This window comes from Babylonia areolata, chromosome 11 (genome assembly GCF_041734735.1).
Source record: "Babylonia areolata isolate BAREFJ2019XMU chromosome 11, ASM4173473v1, whole genome shotgun sequence".
Taxonomy (NCBI): domain Eukaryota; kingdom Metazoa; phylum Mollusca; class Gastropoda; order Neogastropoda; family Buccinidae; genus Babylonia; species Babylonia areolata.
In genome coordinates, this window is record NC_134886.1 from 12,334,767 (window position 1) to 12,349,751 (window position 14,985).

The 14,985-nt window shown below is 39.3% G+C and overlaps 1 protein-coding gene across 1 annotated transcript in view; it reads left to right on the plus strand.

Moving 5' to 3' along the window:
* LOC143287143 (MOXD1 homolog 2-like) overlaps positions 1–14,202 on the plus strand; it is a 38,843-nt gene extending 24,641 nt beyond the window's left edge. Inside the window, exons 8-10 of the mRNA XM_076595088.1 lie at positions 907–1,009; positions 2,062–2,219; positions 13,625–14,202. Of these exons, the coding sequence (XP_076451203.1) occupies positions 907–1,009; positions 2,062–2,219; positions 13,625–13,741 (378 nt within the window). The 3' untranslated portion in view covers positions 13,742–14,202. The remainder of the gene's footprint in view (positions 1–906; positions 1,010–2,061; positions 2,220–13,624) is intronic.
* The last annotated feature ends 783 nt before the right edge of the window (positions 14,203–14,985 follow it).

The window sequence follows — 14,985 nt, forward strand, 5'->3', positions numbered from 1 at the left end:
TAGCCAAGGTCATCATGGACAATTTTGTGTGCTGTCCCAACAGATAAGCTCAAAGTCCTTGCAATGTCATCCACTGTCACCCTTCTGTCGGACTGAATGAGGTCATTGACTGATTCGATCACCTCAGGAGACCTCACTTCTGTAGGCCTTCCAGGCCTGTCCTCATCCTCAACACTGCTCCGTCCTTCTTTAAACAATTTAGCCCACTTGTAGACATTTTTCGGCTGAAACATGTGGCACCATACACAGTTGACATTCTCCTATGAATTTCAACTGGTTTGCACCCTTCAGCAACCAAAAACTTGATAACTGACCGCTGTTCAATCCTGGAGCATGCTTCTTGGTCGGCCATCTTTGTTAATCGCCAAAACTCTCAAAGTTTTTTTTTCTGCAAAACAAATTAAATCCATGTGAAAAAGAAGTAAAACAAAACAACAACAAAAAAAAGTAAGCTTCTATCTGTATTAGAAGTCCTTATACCGAAAAATTCACCTTATTTATTGAATGACCCTCGTAATAATAATAAAACACACACACACACACAAAATTATGTAGAAAAATCCACTTCGATAAGAAAACAAATAAAACTGCACGCAGGATTTTTTTTTTTAAATGGGTGGCGCTCTCAGTGTAGCGACGTGCTCTCCCTGGGAAGAGCAGCCCGAGTTTCACACAGAGAAATCTACAGTGACAAAAAAGAGAAATACAAATACAAATTCATTCAATAGACTACAGTACAGTGCGGTGCAGCTCAGTACAATACAACACGAAACAGCGCTAAACAACGCAACCCAACCCAACCCAACACACAACACGACACGACACGACAAACTGCAGTTGTAAACTGAACACAGACCAGTACAACGCATTACAACAGTCCTCACCGGCATCCACCGATCCTTGCAGGGCGAGATGTGTTACGCCTTCCTGGCCTATTTCCCCAAAGTGCCAGGATTTGACCAATGTCTGCAGCTGGACTCAGTGGACCTGAACTGTCACACACCAAGCAGTAAGTCATCGCTGTACTGTTTACAAGCTCCTCATCACCATCATCACGAATTTTTTTTTTTTAATACAGTATAGAATAGAGAATGATTCCTAAGTTTTGTTTACCAGTTCCACATCAACACAAATGAAGAAATACAGTCAGTAAATAATATAAAATGAAATAAAAGTGGGGGGAGGGGGGGGGGGGGAATGATTCCAAACTTTTGTTGGCAAGTTCCGTATCAACACGAATAAGGGCACTGTAAGGAAGAAAATCTCCAGAATAGGGAATGACTCCATGCTACTGGTTATATGTTCCGAATGAACACGGAAAATGAAACACAATCTGGAAAAAAAATAGTAATTGGGAATAGTTCCAATTTAAGGACATATAAAAGGTGTGTTACCCATGATTGTGCACGCTCGTGCAGATTACAGGTTTCCCTTGTTTCTTGGTGTGTGTGTGTGTGTGTGTGTGTGTGTGCGCGCGCGCGCGCGCGCGCGTGTGTATGGGTGTGTTGCACTGTATATGTGTGTGCGTGCGTGCGTGTGTGTATGTGCGTGTGTGCGCGCGCGTGTGTGTTGCAGTGTGTGTGTGTTTGCATGTGTGTGTGTGTGTGTGAGTGTGTGCGCGCGCGCGCGCGACCGCGTGTATGTGTATGCGTATCTCTGTTTGTATGTGTGAGCTCTCTGTGTGCGTGTGTGTGTGTGTTGTCACAGTGGTGTGTGTGTGTGTATGTGTGTGTGTGTGTGTGTGTGTGTGTGTTTGCGTGCACTTGTGTGTGCACGCGCGCATATGTGTGTGTGTGACACGGTGTGTCTTGAGAGGGATGAAGAGAGGATGTGATAATCACAGTAAAGATTAGGGAGGGAAAGGTGGGTGATTGAACAGGTGTTCTTCAAAGTCATTGTGTCGGTGGACTGCTGAACCGGACAAGAAAGAAAACTGGGAGGAACGTGTGGTGTTCTTCACTTTGTGATGATGTTGAGGAGAAGGCACAAAAGAAGATGACACCGACGACAACGATGATAATGGTGGTCATGATGACATTATCACCCATTCCTTGCACACAGACTCAGAGCTACGTGAGTGCAGCACTGGTTTCCTGTCCAAGATGACGTTCCAGTACATCCCGAATGTATTGAGCGCGTGCTCAAAGGGCCCGGATGTTGTGTGCTGTGAGGGCTGTCAGCAGTCACTGGACACTATCCAGAGCCACCCCTGCATGCAGGTACACCTTGTGCATTGTGAAGGAGGTCGATCCTTCCTTTGGCTCACCTCTGTCCATAGTTGCAATGTGTGTGTGTGTGTGTGTGTGTGTGTGTGTGTGTGTGTGAAGGTGTGTTTGTGTCGTTTTTGCATGTTTTGGTAGTTTGTTGTTGTCGTTGATAGTGGTGTTACTGATGCTGTTGTTTTGTTGTTGCTATTGTTGTTGTTGGTGGTGGTGGTGGTGGTTCTGATTGTTTTCCGTTGTTGTGTTTGTTGTCCACGCTGTTGCTGTTGTGTTAGCATGGAGGTGGTTTACATATTATACATTACACATTACATGAAAGTTGCAAAAACTGAAAATTACTCATTGGTGAGATAAGATATGATTAGGCCAGATATAAAAGAGGCGAGTGTCGGGGGTTGTCGGAAAAAGATCTTCTCTGCAGGTCTTAGTTCTGACATGAGGTATCCTGAGAAGTTGAGTATCAGAATATGGAGCTGGCGAGACAGAGTATAGACATGGGGGCGTTCAGAAATATACATGTATTCTGGTCGAGATCCATTGACCACAGGAAAAGTCAGAGTGCATAACTTGTCTGTTCGACTGGAAACAGGGAATCAGTGGAGAGATTGGATAATCGTGGCCAATTTCAGAAGCTCTGCAAATGAGTCTGACAGCGTTATTCTGGATTCATTGAAGTTTAGCAGATATTTGGGAAGGCCGGCCAAACGACAATTACAGTAATCAGTTCTTAGGAGAACAAAAACGCACACAAGTGCTTTGGTTGCATCAGTAGAGATATAGTGACGGACAGAACTGATCCTACGCAATTCCAGCAGACAAGGGTTTCAGATGTTTGACGTGTGCTGTTGGAAGGAAAGAGACTGGTCAAGAATTATACAAACACTACGAACAGAAGAAAAAACAAAACAAAACAGGTGTGCTTTTTATCAGAAGAGAGTCAGGAAGAGAAGGATGTTGTGGTATTTTTTTCAAGACAGATTATTATAAGTTCATTCTTATCATGATTTAGTTGCATCTTATTGAGAGTCATCCAGTCTTTTATGTCTGCAATGCACTCCCCTGTCCGAGACATCATTGCGTCAATTTCAGCTATGGAGGCCATCTGAAAAAGTAATGTGTCATCAACAAAGCTCTCATGCGACAATGCATGATGACTGATGACATCCGAAACGGGAGCCGCATACAGCACGAAAAGTATTGGACCTAGAACGGACCCCTGTGGGACACTATATCTCAAGGCAGATACACTATAGTATCTACTATTTACACACACACTGTCTGTTTACGATCTGTCAATAAGACAGCGCAGTTTCACGAATACCAAACAATTGTTTTTAGTCTATTCAAAAGGATAGAGTGGTCAATGGTGTCAAAGGCTGCTGAGAACTCTAAAGAGCGAGAACATTTATTTCGTCATCATCAAATTCCGACAGCAACTCACTGAGTATTCTAAGAAGAACAGTTTTACAACTATGGAGACACCTGTAAGATGACTGATGCGGAGGACGATTAAGTAGACGATTTTGTTCTAGAAGAGATAAGAGCCGAGACAATGCAAAAGCCTTTCTAGCAATTTCATACAAACGACCAATTTGAGACAGACCGATAATTTTTCAAACAATTGTTATCCAAAGACGGTTTCTTGATGAGTGCACGAACGACAGAAGATCTGAAACTTTCAGGAAAACAGCCACACAACAAGGAGAAATTGATAACATGGGTAATATGTGGCAGGAGAACACAAGACATTCAAACAATAAAGCGGACAGAACAGGGTCCAGCTCGTGGGATTTCGAACAAGCGCTCAGGCACACTTTCTTCAAAATCTCCTTTGTGATCACTTCGAAACAATGCAAAGTGGGACCACTGCACTCGCCTTGTGTGACAAGTGAAGAAGGAAAACAATGGTCAAGCGTATCACGAATGCATGATATTTTGCGAGTAAAAAAAAGTATGGAAATTTCTGAGGGCGTTCATGAACAGAAAATACTGTAGGGAGAGGAGTGATTTTCAATTGTTTTGAGTAGCTTACTTTCAGCATTGAACAACTGTTTGGCTGTGATGCACGCAAGGATTTTTGACAAGTAAAAACAACATCGACTTTGTATTGTCAACAATGTCAGTAACTTGATTTCTCGATGGAGATTTTGACAGTCAACAGTCAAACTAGTGGCACTCTAGTGCCTTTTAACCATCTTCTCTCGCTAGACATCCAATATCTCTGGTCCCACGGTGTTGTTCCAAGGCGACGGGGTAGCATTACAGATCAGGCACCGAGTCGACTGGGCATGCTTGGACAGCTGATCAGCTCCGAAAAGCATCAATATAGGTCAGTGTGCGCACCTCCATGTACACACGGGAGGTGGGAGGTTTAGTGAGATTCAGATGACATTTCACACAGCAGTGTTCAGAGGACAGGGCGTGGTCAACGGCAGCAGGCTTAAGGAGACAGTCCTCATCTCAGTACATGGTGGTAGTGGAAGGTTCGATTTTTTCCAACATTTTTATTGAGACAAAGGTTTACCTATACAATATATTATATACTATGTGCACAAGGAATCAAGGACATAATGATGTTCTAAATACTGAGTTCCACTATAACATAATTTAGGCAGGACAATACGTGTTAGAGAACATATCTATTTCATGATGACATTGTATATCTTCGTGTTATTCTGGACATGTGTGTAGTGCCAATTTTCTCACAAATTTGTTTGTTCCATTGTTATGTTAGAAGCATACTTGTCAACTCCATATGCCTGTTTGAGGTTCTTTACGACCTTTATAATGTTGTCTTTACTTTATTGATTCTACATTTGTATACAAAGAATTCGGTTATCCATAAAATATGTAAGAAATATCCATCTGGTTTGGTTTTGTTGTCCCAAAAGCACCAGTGCATCGTTAAGAGCAAGTTTATCTCAATGCAAACAATTTTCCTTTGAATATCTTACAAACTCTAACAAAAAAAACAAAAAAAAACAAACCATATACCTACATGATTACACTCCCATACATAAAGTAGAATGGTGTCTTTTTTATCGTTGCAGAAATCACACTTGTTACCTAAGAAGAATCCCGTGTTCATCAAAGTAGAATACAATAATTGATTTTCATGTGGAACCATTTTGATCTTATATCTAAGATTTTTTTCTTGTATCAAAAATATTCTTCCATTCAGGCTTGTTTTCACAATTATATCTCATTTTTTACAGGTATTTGGTAGCTATGGTTTTCAGTTTTCAGAACAGTTTATTTCTTTCCTCTTGGAGCTTTTTTCATCACAATATATGCTTTACTACAGATGGCTCCATTCTGATAATTGGCTATCAATGCTATATTATTTTCTCTTAAAAAAGCTAATAAATGAATTCAAAATATTCCAATGCTGGGACTCACGTTGTATCTTGGAATTCATAAATATTTAAGATAGATATTTAATAACAATAAAAACTTCCATTCTCTTTCACTAGACCTTTAACATTTTTTTTTTCTTACCCACCCTTCGATATACAAGATTTTGGCATCTATCTGATATTTGCTATCAAAAACAAAAACAAACAAACAAACAAAAACCAAACAAACAAAAAAACAAACAAACAAACAAAAAAACAAAACAAAAAAAACAACAATAAAGGTTCCATCAAAATATATTGCTCGTCATGTATATAGTCAGAGAATTCTGATTTCGTTTTGGTTTTTTTTTTTTTTCCTCGTTTACTTATTTATAGTCTGTTCATCTAAGATGATGATATTAGACCGAAAATAAATAAATATTATTATTATCATTATTTGGATTATTATCATTTCTATCATAATGATGATTGTTATTATTAATTAGAAATCGACATTTCTGTATATTCGAATGAAAAGGGGGGCAGTTGAGGTGGAGGGGCAAGGGGGAGGGGGTTAAGAAAGGAAGAGAGAGAGAGTAAGAGAGAGAGAACGAACGAACGAACGAACGAACATTTTTATTCAATAAAAGCCGTGGCCCCTAATGAAGGGGATCAGTGAACATAAATCGTCACATTCCAGAACAATGTGGAACAGAAAACATTTAACAATTCTAGCAATGCACATGCACACACAAAAATCACAATTAATCACATATCAAACTGCGGATTTTTAATGTTTTATACAAGTATATAGCGAACTGTTTTACAATGGTTTCATTTGTTGATGACATTAGCAAGGAAAGTCGAAACAGAGATGGATGTATATGGTATTTTTGTGGAATTAACTGTGGCCTAAGGTCATTTAAAGCAGGGTAACGTAACACGAAATGAAATTCGTTTTCTTCAGCATATCTGCACAAGGGACAAATAATATCGTGATCATTCAATTTACTAAAACGATAACGATGAAGAGAGAGATCGGAAATCCCAAATCTAAACACTGCCATAATATATTTCAAATGCCTATCCATCTTCATTGACAGATAAATCGGAAGTGAATGCATTGAAATAAACTGCTTATAAAACCCAAATCGATCGCTATCTTGAATGTGGTATGACCATACTTGCCATCTACAATCAATTAATCTATTTCGAAATGTACGGATAAATCCATTTATATCCCCTACACCCTGCTGTAACCACACAAAACCAAATCCCATTTCATATGACTTAATTTTCACCATTGATACCCAGTTTTTCTTACCCCTTACATCCAAATCATATAACATATTATATGCTTTTCTTGGAAACCTAAAATCCTCCATTTGTGTTACTTTTAACCAGTAAGAGATACATCTTGTCACAGAATTGAGAGATATCGGATATCTTTTTGTCTCACTATAGATCAAATCATTAGGCGTTTTCATACTTACTGTTAGAAACTTTTTCAACGCAAAGAAATGTACATTTTCACAAAATACTGCAGCATTAGACAGACCCCAAATTTCAGCTCAGTACTGAATGATAGGTTGTACCTGAGAATCAAATAGTTTCATAAACAACTCAAAAGAATGATTTTCTAAAGTTATATTTTTTTTCATAATACAAAGTAATGCGTGTTTAGCTCTACTTGATAAATTCCTACATGCAGCTGTGAAACTTAGTTGAAAAATATACTCCTAGGTATTTATATGCATTCACTACAGGCATTATAAACCTGCCATACGTCAATCTTTCTCTAATTCCTAAATACCCACCTTTTCTAAAAACAATTATATTACTTTTTGACATGTTTACTTTCAACTGAAGTGAACTTGTAGAACGAAACAGACTATTTAATTGTGTTTGCAAACCAATAATAGTTTCAAATATTAACGCAACATCATCTGCTAGAAGAAGAATAAACAACTCTAAAATATCACCCGGAAACTGAGCACCATGTTTTCCATTTCTAATAATTTCAGTGGTTAGTTCGTTAATAAAAAGAGAAAACAGAATAGGGCTGCAAACATCACCTTGTTTCACCCCAGAGTTACACTGGTTGTAATCTGTCATCCTACCCCCACACCTTACCCTAGCTTTCACACATGCATACATACTCATTATACATTTCAACAATTTTCCATGAACACCAGCTTTCAAAAGGATTGGCTATAGAACTGTTCTGTTTATAGAGTCGAAGGCTTTCTCAAAATCTATAAAAGTTACATACAATTTACGATTTAAAGAGAATTGTCTTTGAACGAAAGCCATTATAGTACACATATGATCCACAGTAGAGTTGCCCCGTTTAAATCCTGCTTGGTATTCGCCTGTGATGTTATTGTCTTCTACCCATTCTTGCAATCTATGATTAATGATAGTACTGTAAAGTTTACTACTAACATCGCAAAGAGAAATACCTCTATATTTACTTGGATTATTCACATCTCCTTTTTTGTAAAGAGGTAAAACGACACACTCGGTCCAGTTCTCCGGATAGACACCACTGTTCAATAAACAGTTAAAAAACATTACAAAAAAAATCAGAATTGATTCAGTTTTACTACCATACTTTAACAATTCACCAATTATGCCATCTGGTCCTGCAGCTTTACGGCTTTTTATTTTACGTACAGCAAACATTACTTCGTCTGTTGAAATCGGGCGATTTAAATAATCTTCCCCTTCCTCTTCCCCCTGCGCCCACTGAAATACATTGTCAGAATCAACATCTTTTGTAAGAAGAGTCTTAAAGCAACCACATATCCTCACTAATATTGTTAACAGGCTGTTTTCGTTTCAATGAAAAATTACGAACTTTGTTCCAGAAATCTTTCTGATTTTTAATCGAAACAACTAATTCTGACAGCAAAGAGGTGTTAAACAGTTTTCGCTTTCTCTTTAGCGGATACTTATATTCCCGTCTGGCCTTCCTAAGGCAATGACGATCATTAACATCTAAAGTGCGTCTAAATTTGTTAAGAAGTATGCGAACATTTCTTTTACTGCTGCGACATTCTACGTCTTTCTGTTTCAGTTTACTCCTTACACATATTTGTTTCTTCATACATTCAGCAGCGTCCTTAATGCATTCATTAAAAACACTTTTAACGCTTGATTTATATTAACATCAATAAGGTTAATTGCAAAGTTAATATTTTCTTGATATTCTTCAGATGATATATTGTTACTGTACACATCAGCATAATCCTTATTCCACACAAAGTTTTCCAGCATAAATTCATTTTCTAACTTTGTATTTTCCAGCTCAGCACCAATATTCCTAAAATGAAGTTCCACAGGCATATGATCTGAATCAATTCTTTTAGACACTCGCACCTCACATAAATCATACAACAATGCATACAGGTCACAAGGCATAAGAAAATAATCATTCACACTGCACCCACTGTCTGACACATACGTGTAGCAACCTTGTTGGTTGCCATGACATATACCATTGAGAATACACAAGTCAAGGGCAGTACACATGTTCAACAACAATTTACCATAGTTATTAAGTACAGAATCTTCAGAACAACGATTAACACTAACTGGGTGGCTTACATGTTGGAACTTTGAAATATCTGAAACATTCTGACAGTAGTGAGAGACATTAGAAGTTCTTCCATTCAAATCCCCACACAACAATATATAAACATCCTTGCAGGCTAACAGTCTTCTAATAACGCAATACCATTTTCACAGCCAAAATGAGCATAATAGGGAGAATCCTCAGGTGGCACATAAGAATACACATACAACACATCTTTGTCAACACCAAACACATTTTATGCAAACACATTTAATGACAATTAATGCACCAAAACTGTTTGATTTCACACCCACTTGCTTCACAAATGGAACAAACACATCTTTGACAAGACACAGAACTCCTCCCGATCGCCTCCCCTTTACTGAAAATTTAATTGCAGGTACATTGAAACTAGAAAACGCAGAAGACTTAAATTCATCAATAAATGTTTCAACTAAACAAATAAAGTCAAAAGAGTCAAGAAACGAAACGAAATCATTGTCATGTAATTTTGGTAGCAGACTATTGACATTCCAATGAATGAAAGATAGCGATTTATTTTTTTACAATTTCCTTTGCTGACAAAATTATTGCTTCGATTGAACAAATCGTCATTCACCGTGTGCCTATGCTCACAGACAAGATTTCCAGCTGTCACACACGGCAAATTTTCATCAGTAAACCCCATATGCACACCGTTCTCGTCACTTAAAACACGTGCCAGTTCAGTGTCATTTCGGTCTGCACAGGGCGGCAATACCGTCGTACCCTTTCTTTTGCCCACCTCATTCAAAAATACACAGCTTGTAAAAGATACCGGCTGGCCGGTTCCCTATTTAAACTCAACAAGCTTGTCCTTTGCATTGACAGATAACTTTTTGCTGTCAATAAGCAAATGGTTGAACACCATTGTGGCTCACTTTCCATCCTGTCTAGCTTTTTTCAAGTGTGGTGTTAATCTTTGTCTAATCTCTCTTACACCTTTTGAAAAATCCTCACCAGTGAATATATTATAGCCTTTCAGTTTGCCTTTAGCCTTAAGGATAGTTACCTTTTGTTTATAGAATGCACAACGAGCAATCACAGGGGAGTCAGGCCTGGAACTCAGCCGATGCACTCGGCCAAACTCCACTATATCAGTCATGTCCAGCTTGTCCGTCAGAAGTTCCTGCACTGGGCACTCACAGTCTGGTCTCGTTGTCTCCCCTGGGAAGGCCTAAAAGATCAGGTTGTTGCGCTTAGAACGGCCCTCTAGATCGTCGATCCTGGTCTCGCAGTCGGTCAGCTTCTGGCAGAGGTCCTGGTTCGTCTTCTTCAGCTCCTCGTTCTCCTCTCTCAGCTTCGTCATCTCCTCCCTCATCCCCCTCAGATCACTTCGCAGAGCTGTACATTCCTCTTTGAGGTCACGGACTTCCTGCTTCAGCTCCTCCATCTTTGTCTCCATCTCTGACCCCATCTGATCACTCATGGCTTTAATAGTTTCCATGATGTCACTGAGAGTGGGTTCTGTGGCCGAAGGGGAGGGCATCGAAGCAGCAGCACCACTTGATCTTTCCAGACTAGCCCTCTGAGAGGTTCCTGCACTTGCTAGTCTTGTCTGCCTCATGCTGTCCTTGGTGGGATTAGTGTTTGGTCCTGGGTTACTTTCAATGTCCCCACAACACAGGAGCAAACTGCCCCAGAACAAGTAACGGAGGAAGAGGCCAAAACTGACACCGTCTACCCGTCGTCGAAGCGTGGTAATGCCGATACGGAGGGCTGACACTTTTCTCGTTCTCTTCAACATGAAGCCTATGAATACAGGCAAAAACCGGTCACAGACAAGCCGAATGTCAGTTGCAGCAGAAGGCATGATTGCTTAGCAGCTACTGTGCCAAACCTGGGGTCAAAACAATGTCTCTGTCCGCCCCACTTGGAGATAAATGTTGGAGCAAACAGTACGTGTCTTGCCACTGAGACAGCAGTTCACTCGCCCCCGAGAGAGAGAGAGAGAGAGAGAGAGAGAGAGAGAGAGAGAGCAGAATATGAAAAAGATAGAGTACAAAATGTAAAATGGAGAGGGTGAGTGTCAGTGATTGGAGAAAGAAAAACATATTGGAAGGGTGTTTGTGAGAGGCGGGACGGGGGAAGAGGGACAAGGACAAAAAAAATTATCGATAATCAAATATTGTATGCACTACTTCTGTAGATTATTATTTGAAGAGAGGTTCGTGTGGGGACCTACAATAAACAACCAACTGGACTATTCAACACATAACTAGCTAACTTTAATAAAGAACAGTTTGAAATATATAACTTTTTCCAAAAAATGTTAACATTTGAAACTGGTAACACGTGTTCCATAATTTCTGGAGGCAAAAAAGGTTTCATTTCTAAACAGAGAATTCTGAATAACTACGAAATGCATCTTTCCAGAGGGGTTTACATTTTACATTTCCTCCAGATGTTAGTGCTAATGGGCTATATTCAAGTAACATTTCAACTTCTGAGCATTCTTTTAACAATACCCTTTCCATTTTGGACGACATGATGACAGATTGTAGCATTTTTCAACCATGTGTGTTTTAAAGATCTTAAATGTAGAATAAGCCGAATATCTATGCCCCTGTTTAATACCCTGTGCACCGCTACTGGTCTTTTAACGTCGTCTCTCTCTTTTTTTCTTCCTTTTAACATTTTTTTTATCCCATACAAAATCAGAACACTTGATTTGCAATTACTGGACACTGGTATCTCGTGTTTTTGGAAGCATAATCCATAAGTAAATAAATTTTGACAATACAAGCGACTCAACAACAGCTACTCTTCCGAAGGTGTAACAGACCTTTTCATCCATAGTTTCAACAGCTTTTTGATTTAATTAATTCTATCAGTTACAATCATTTCTGCCATATTACGCAGATAAGTTGCGAACCAGAGCCCTAGGATTTTAAATTGTGGTGAATTCGAATTCATTTTAAACATTGAAAAAAACATTGTATCACAATTACGTTTATTTTCCATCTATAAATTGCATGGTTTTTTTGTGGGTTTTTTTTTTTTTACTTCATAATTTGGTTGATTAAATTGATTTCAACTCCCCCTGCTCTTTAGATAGTTCTTCATGTGATTTTTTTGTGTTTGTTGTTGTCTTTTTCAGCAGACTGGCTCGGTTTTAGTTTGATATGGCGTGGGACGCTTTGGTATATTCAAGAAGGTTCTTCTTCTGTCCCGTAGTCCACGTCACTAATGACGTGGCACCGGGTTCTCTCCATTTCTCTCTGTTCCTCGTCTCTCAAGGCGTCGCTCAGTTTCGGGCCAGACCATTCTGGGATGTTATCCTCACATCTCTTTTTCTGTCTTCCTCTCCTCCGTCCTTGTACTGTGCCTTGCAGGATTGTCTTGGCAAGTCCTTCTGTTTGTGAGATGTGCCCATACCACTTCAATTTGTCTTTCTTCACTGCAGTTGGGGGGAACTTCATAGGATCCGATGGTTTGACTATTTCTCATATTTTCGTTTGAGATGTGATCTCTGTAGGAGATGCCGAAGAATTTCTGGAAGCATCTCATCTGCGTGGCCGGAATCCTCATCTGTGTCAGTTGTCAAAGTCCTTGACTCACAGGCATGCTGAGATAAGCAATCCCATCAAGCTGAGTACAATGTTCTCATCGCTCTAACTGTTCTTCTGTTTCGTCATTGCTGTTCTTGTTTGTGCATTCCTGGACAGTATTTAAGGCTTTGATCCCTCGTCTGTTACATCGGTCCCAGGTACTTGAAACTTTGAACTGTTTTCTAGCTGTTGAGTTTTTATGCCATTGGTGCTTTTAGTCATCAGCTTTGCCTTCTATGCATTGATTTCCATGCCGTTGGCTGCGTTAGAAGTCTTGTCCAGGCGATTCACCAATTTTGCGTGGGTTTTGGCGAAGGCAAAGAATAGACAATACTCAAGCACGGTGACAAAGCCAAAGAAACGAAGAAGAGACAAGAGAATGTCCTTAAGCATAAAATAACTGAATTTTCTGTCACTTGGTATTTTACAAACATCCGCTTACAGAACCTCCCTGACTAAATTTGTTTCTGTTCAGTCTTGTTTCAGCAACACACTTCAACAATTCTGTGTTTATATTGTTATGCATGTTGTTGACCTTCACATCTGTCTTGCATATTGATTCTGATTACAGTACTTAGAACACCATTACCAACGTTCACTTACAGATAATTAGAATGCGGCCGACACTTTGTTTTTTTTTCTTACATTGTCGCCGGCAGAAATTTGACTATATTTTGCTTTTTGTATGTGTGAGTATTTATTTATTTATGTTTGTTTATTCATTTAATTTATCTATCTATGTATATATGTATGTATCTATCTATCAATTCATTTTTCTATTTCTATTCATTGTATTATGAAAAATGTCATGAAAAAAAAGCACAATGTACAAGGTACAAAACCAATGACAAAATGCAGACAGTAACGCTGTCACCCAGTATCTCGGTTGGTATCTTTCAGGGCATATTCGGGGATTACATGCAAAGAGAGACGCTTCCTTCTGTGCCGGGATGGAAAGACTTCGAGCAAGTGCGAGCCAGATTCTCCAGCCTCTGTGGGATCATGTCTCTAATGTAACCCCACCACAACCCTTCTCCTTTCACGTCATCTAAAACAACAGGAAGTCTAAAAACTGACAAATAATAGTTCAAACGTACTATTAAAGATGCTACAGCCCACTTGGACAATTCCCTTGGATGCAATTAATAAATAAATTTCATAAGTTGGTATGCGCTTCTCTCTCTCTCTCTCTCTCTCTCTCTATCTCTCTCTCTCTAATTCAGTACGTTCTAAACCACGAATTACTATCGTAAACAGAATGTGCTGAAAACACGGAACCTATCAGTATGACTCAATGACATTTTAACTACGACTACATAAGAAAATGTTCTCCATAAATTGCAGATTAATGAACATAGGCACTATCAACAAGTGTTACGGAAATAATAATTAGTATTTATATAGCGCTGAATGTTGTGCAGAGACAAATCAAAGCGCTTTCACACCAGTCAATCACATGCATGCATAACTCTAGACTAAAAAACAACTGAAAAACAACGATGGAACAGGGAAGGGAGGCTATCTTGGGAAGAGGTGGGTTTTTAGGCCAGACTTGAAAGATCTGAGTGCGGAGACCTGACGAAGCGAACGGGGGGTGCTCATTCCAAATGCAAAGTCCAGAGACATAGAAAGGACGGCGAACGACATTGGAGTGTTTTAATCTGGGTATGCGTAAACAGAGTGGATCCGAAGCCCATCGTAGAGAACAAGGTGGAGGCAGTCGTAGAGGTATGATGGGGATCTGTGAATACATTTATAACAAAGAGTGCAGATCTTGTACTTCATTCTGTGTGAGACAGGGAGCCAATGGAGATGTTGTAAATGAGGAGTGATGTGTTCTGCAGGTTTTTTCTTTCTGAGGAAAGTTGGGCATCAGAGTTTTGTATGCGCTGGAGGGACTGGAGAGATGAAACAGGCAAACCAGACAATAGAGAATTGCAGAAGTCAAGCCGAGAGAGAATCGGAGAAACAAGTCTAGATGCTGCATCGGTGGACAGATATTTCCGAATGGAGCTGATGCGCCGTAACTGACAGTATAATAAATATAAGAAACTATGTGTATGGATTTTCATGTTCACCGGTTAAATTTCTTACCCTACTTTCTCTTGTTCTTCCTTGTCTTTCTTTCTTTTATTTTTTTAATAGTTTTTCTTTGTATTTTGTAATCACGGTGTCGAATAAAAATCAAGTTATGTTATTTAGATTTCTTTTATCACCACCGTGTGTGGATAGGCTTAATAACTTCTTCAATCAACACAGAT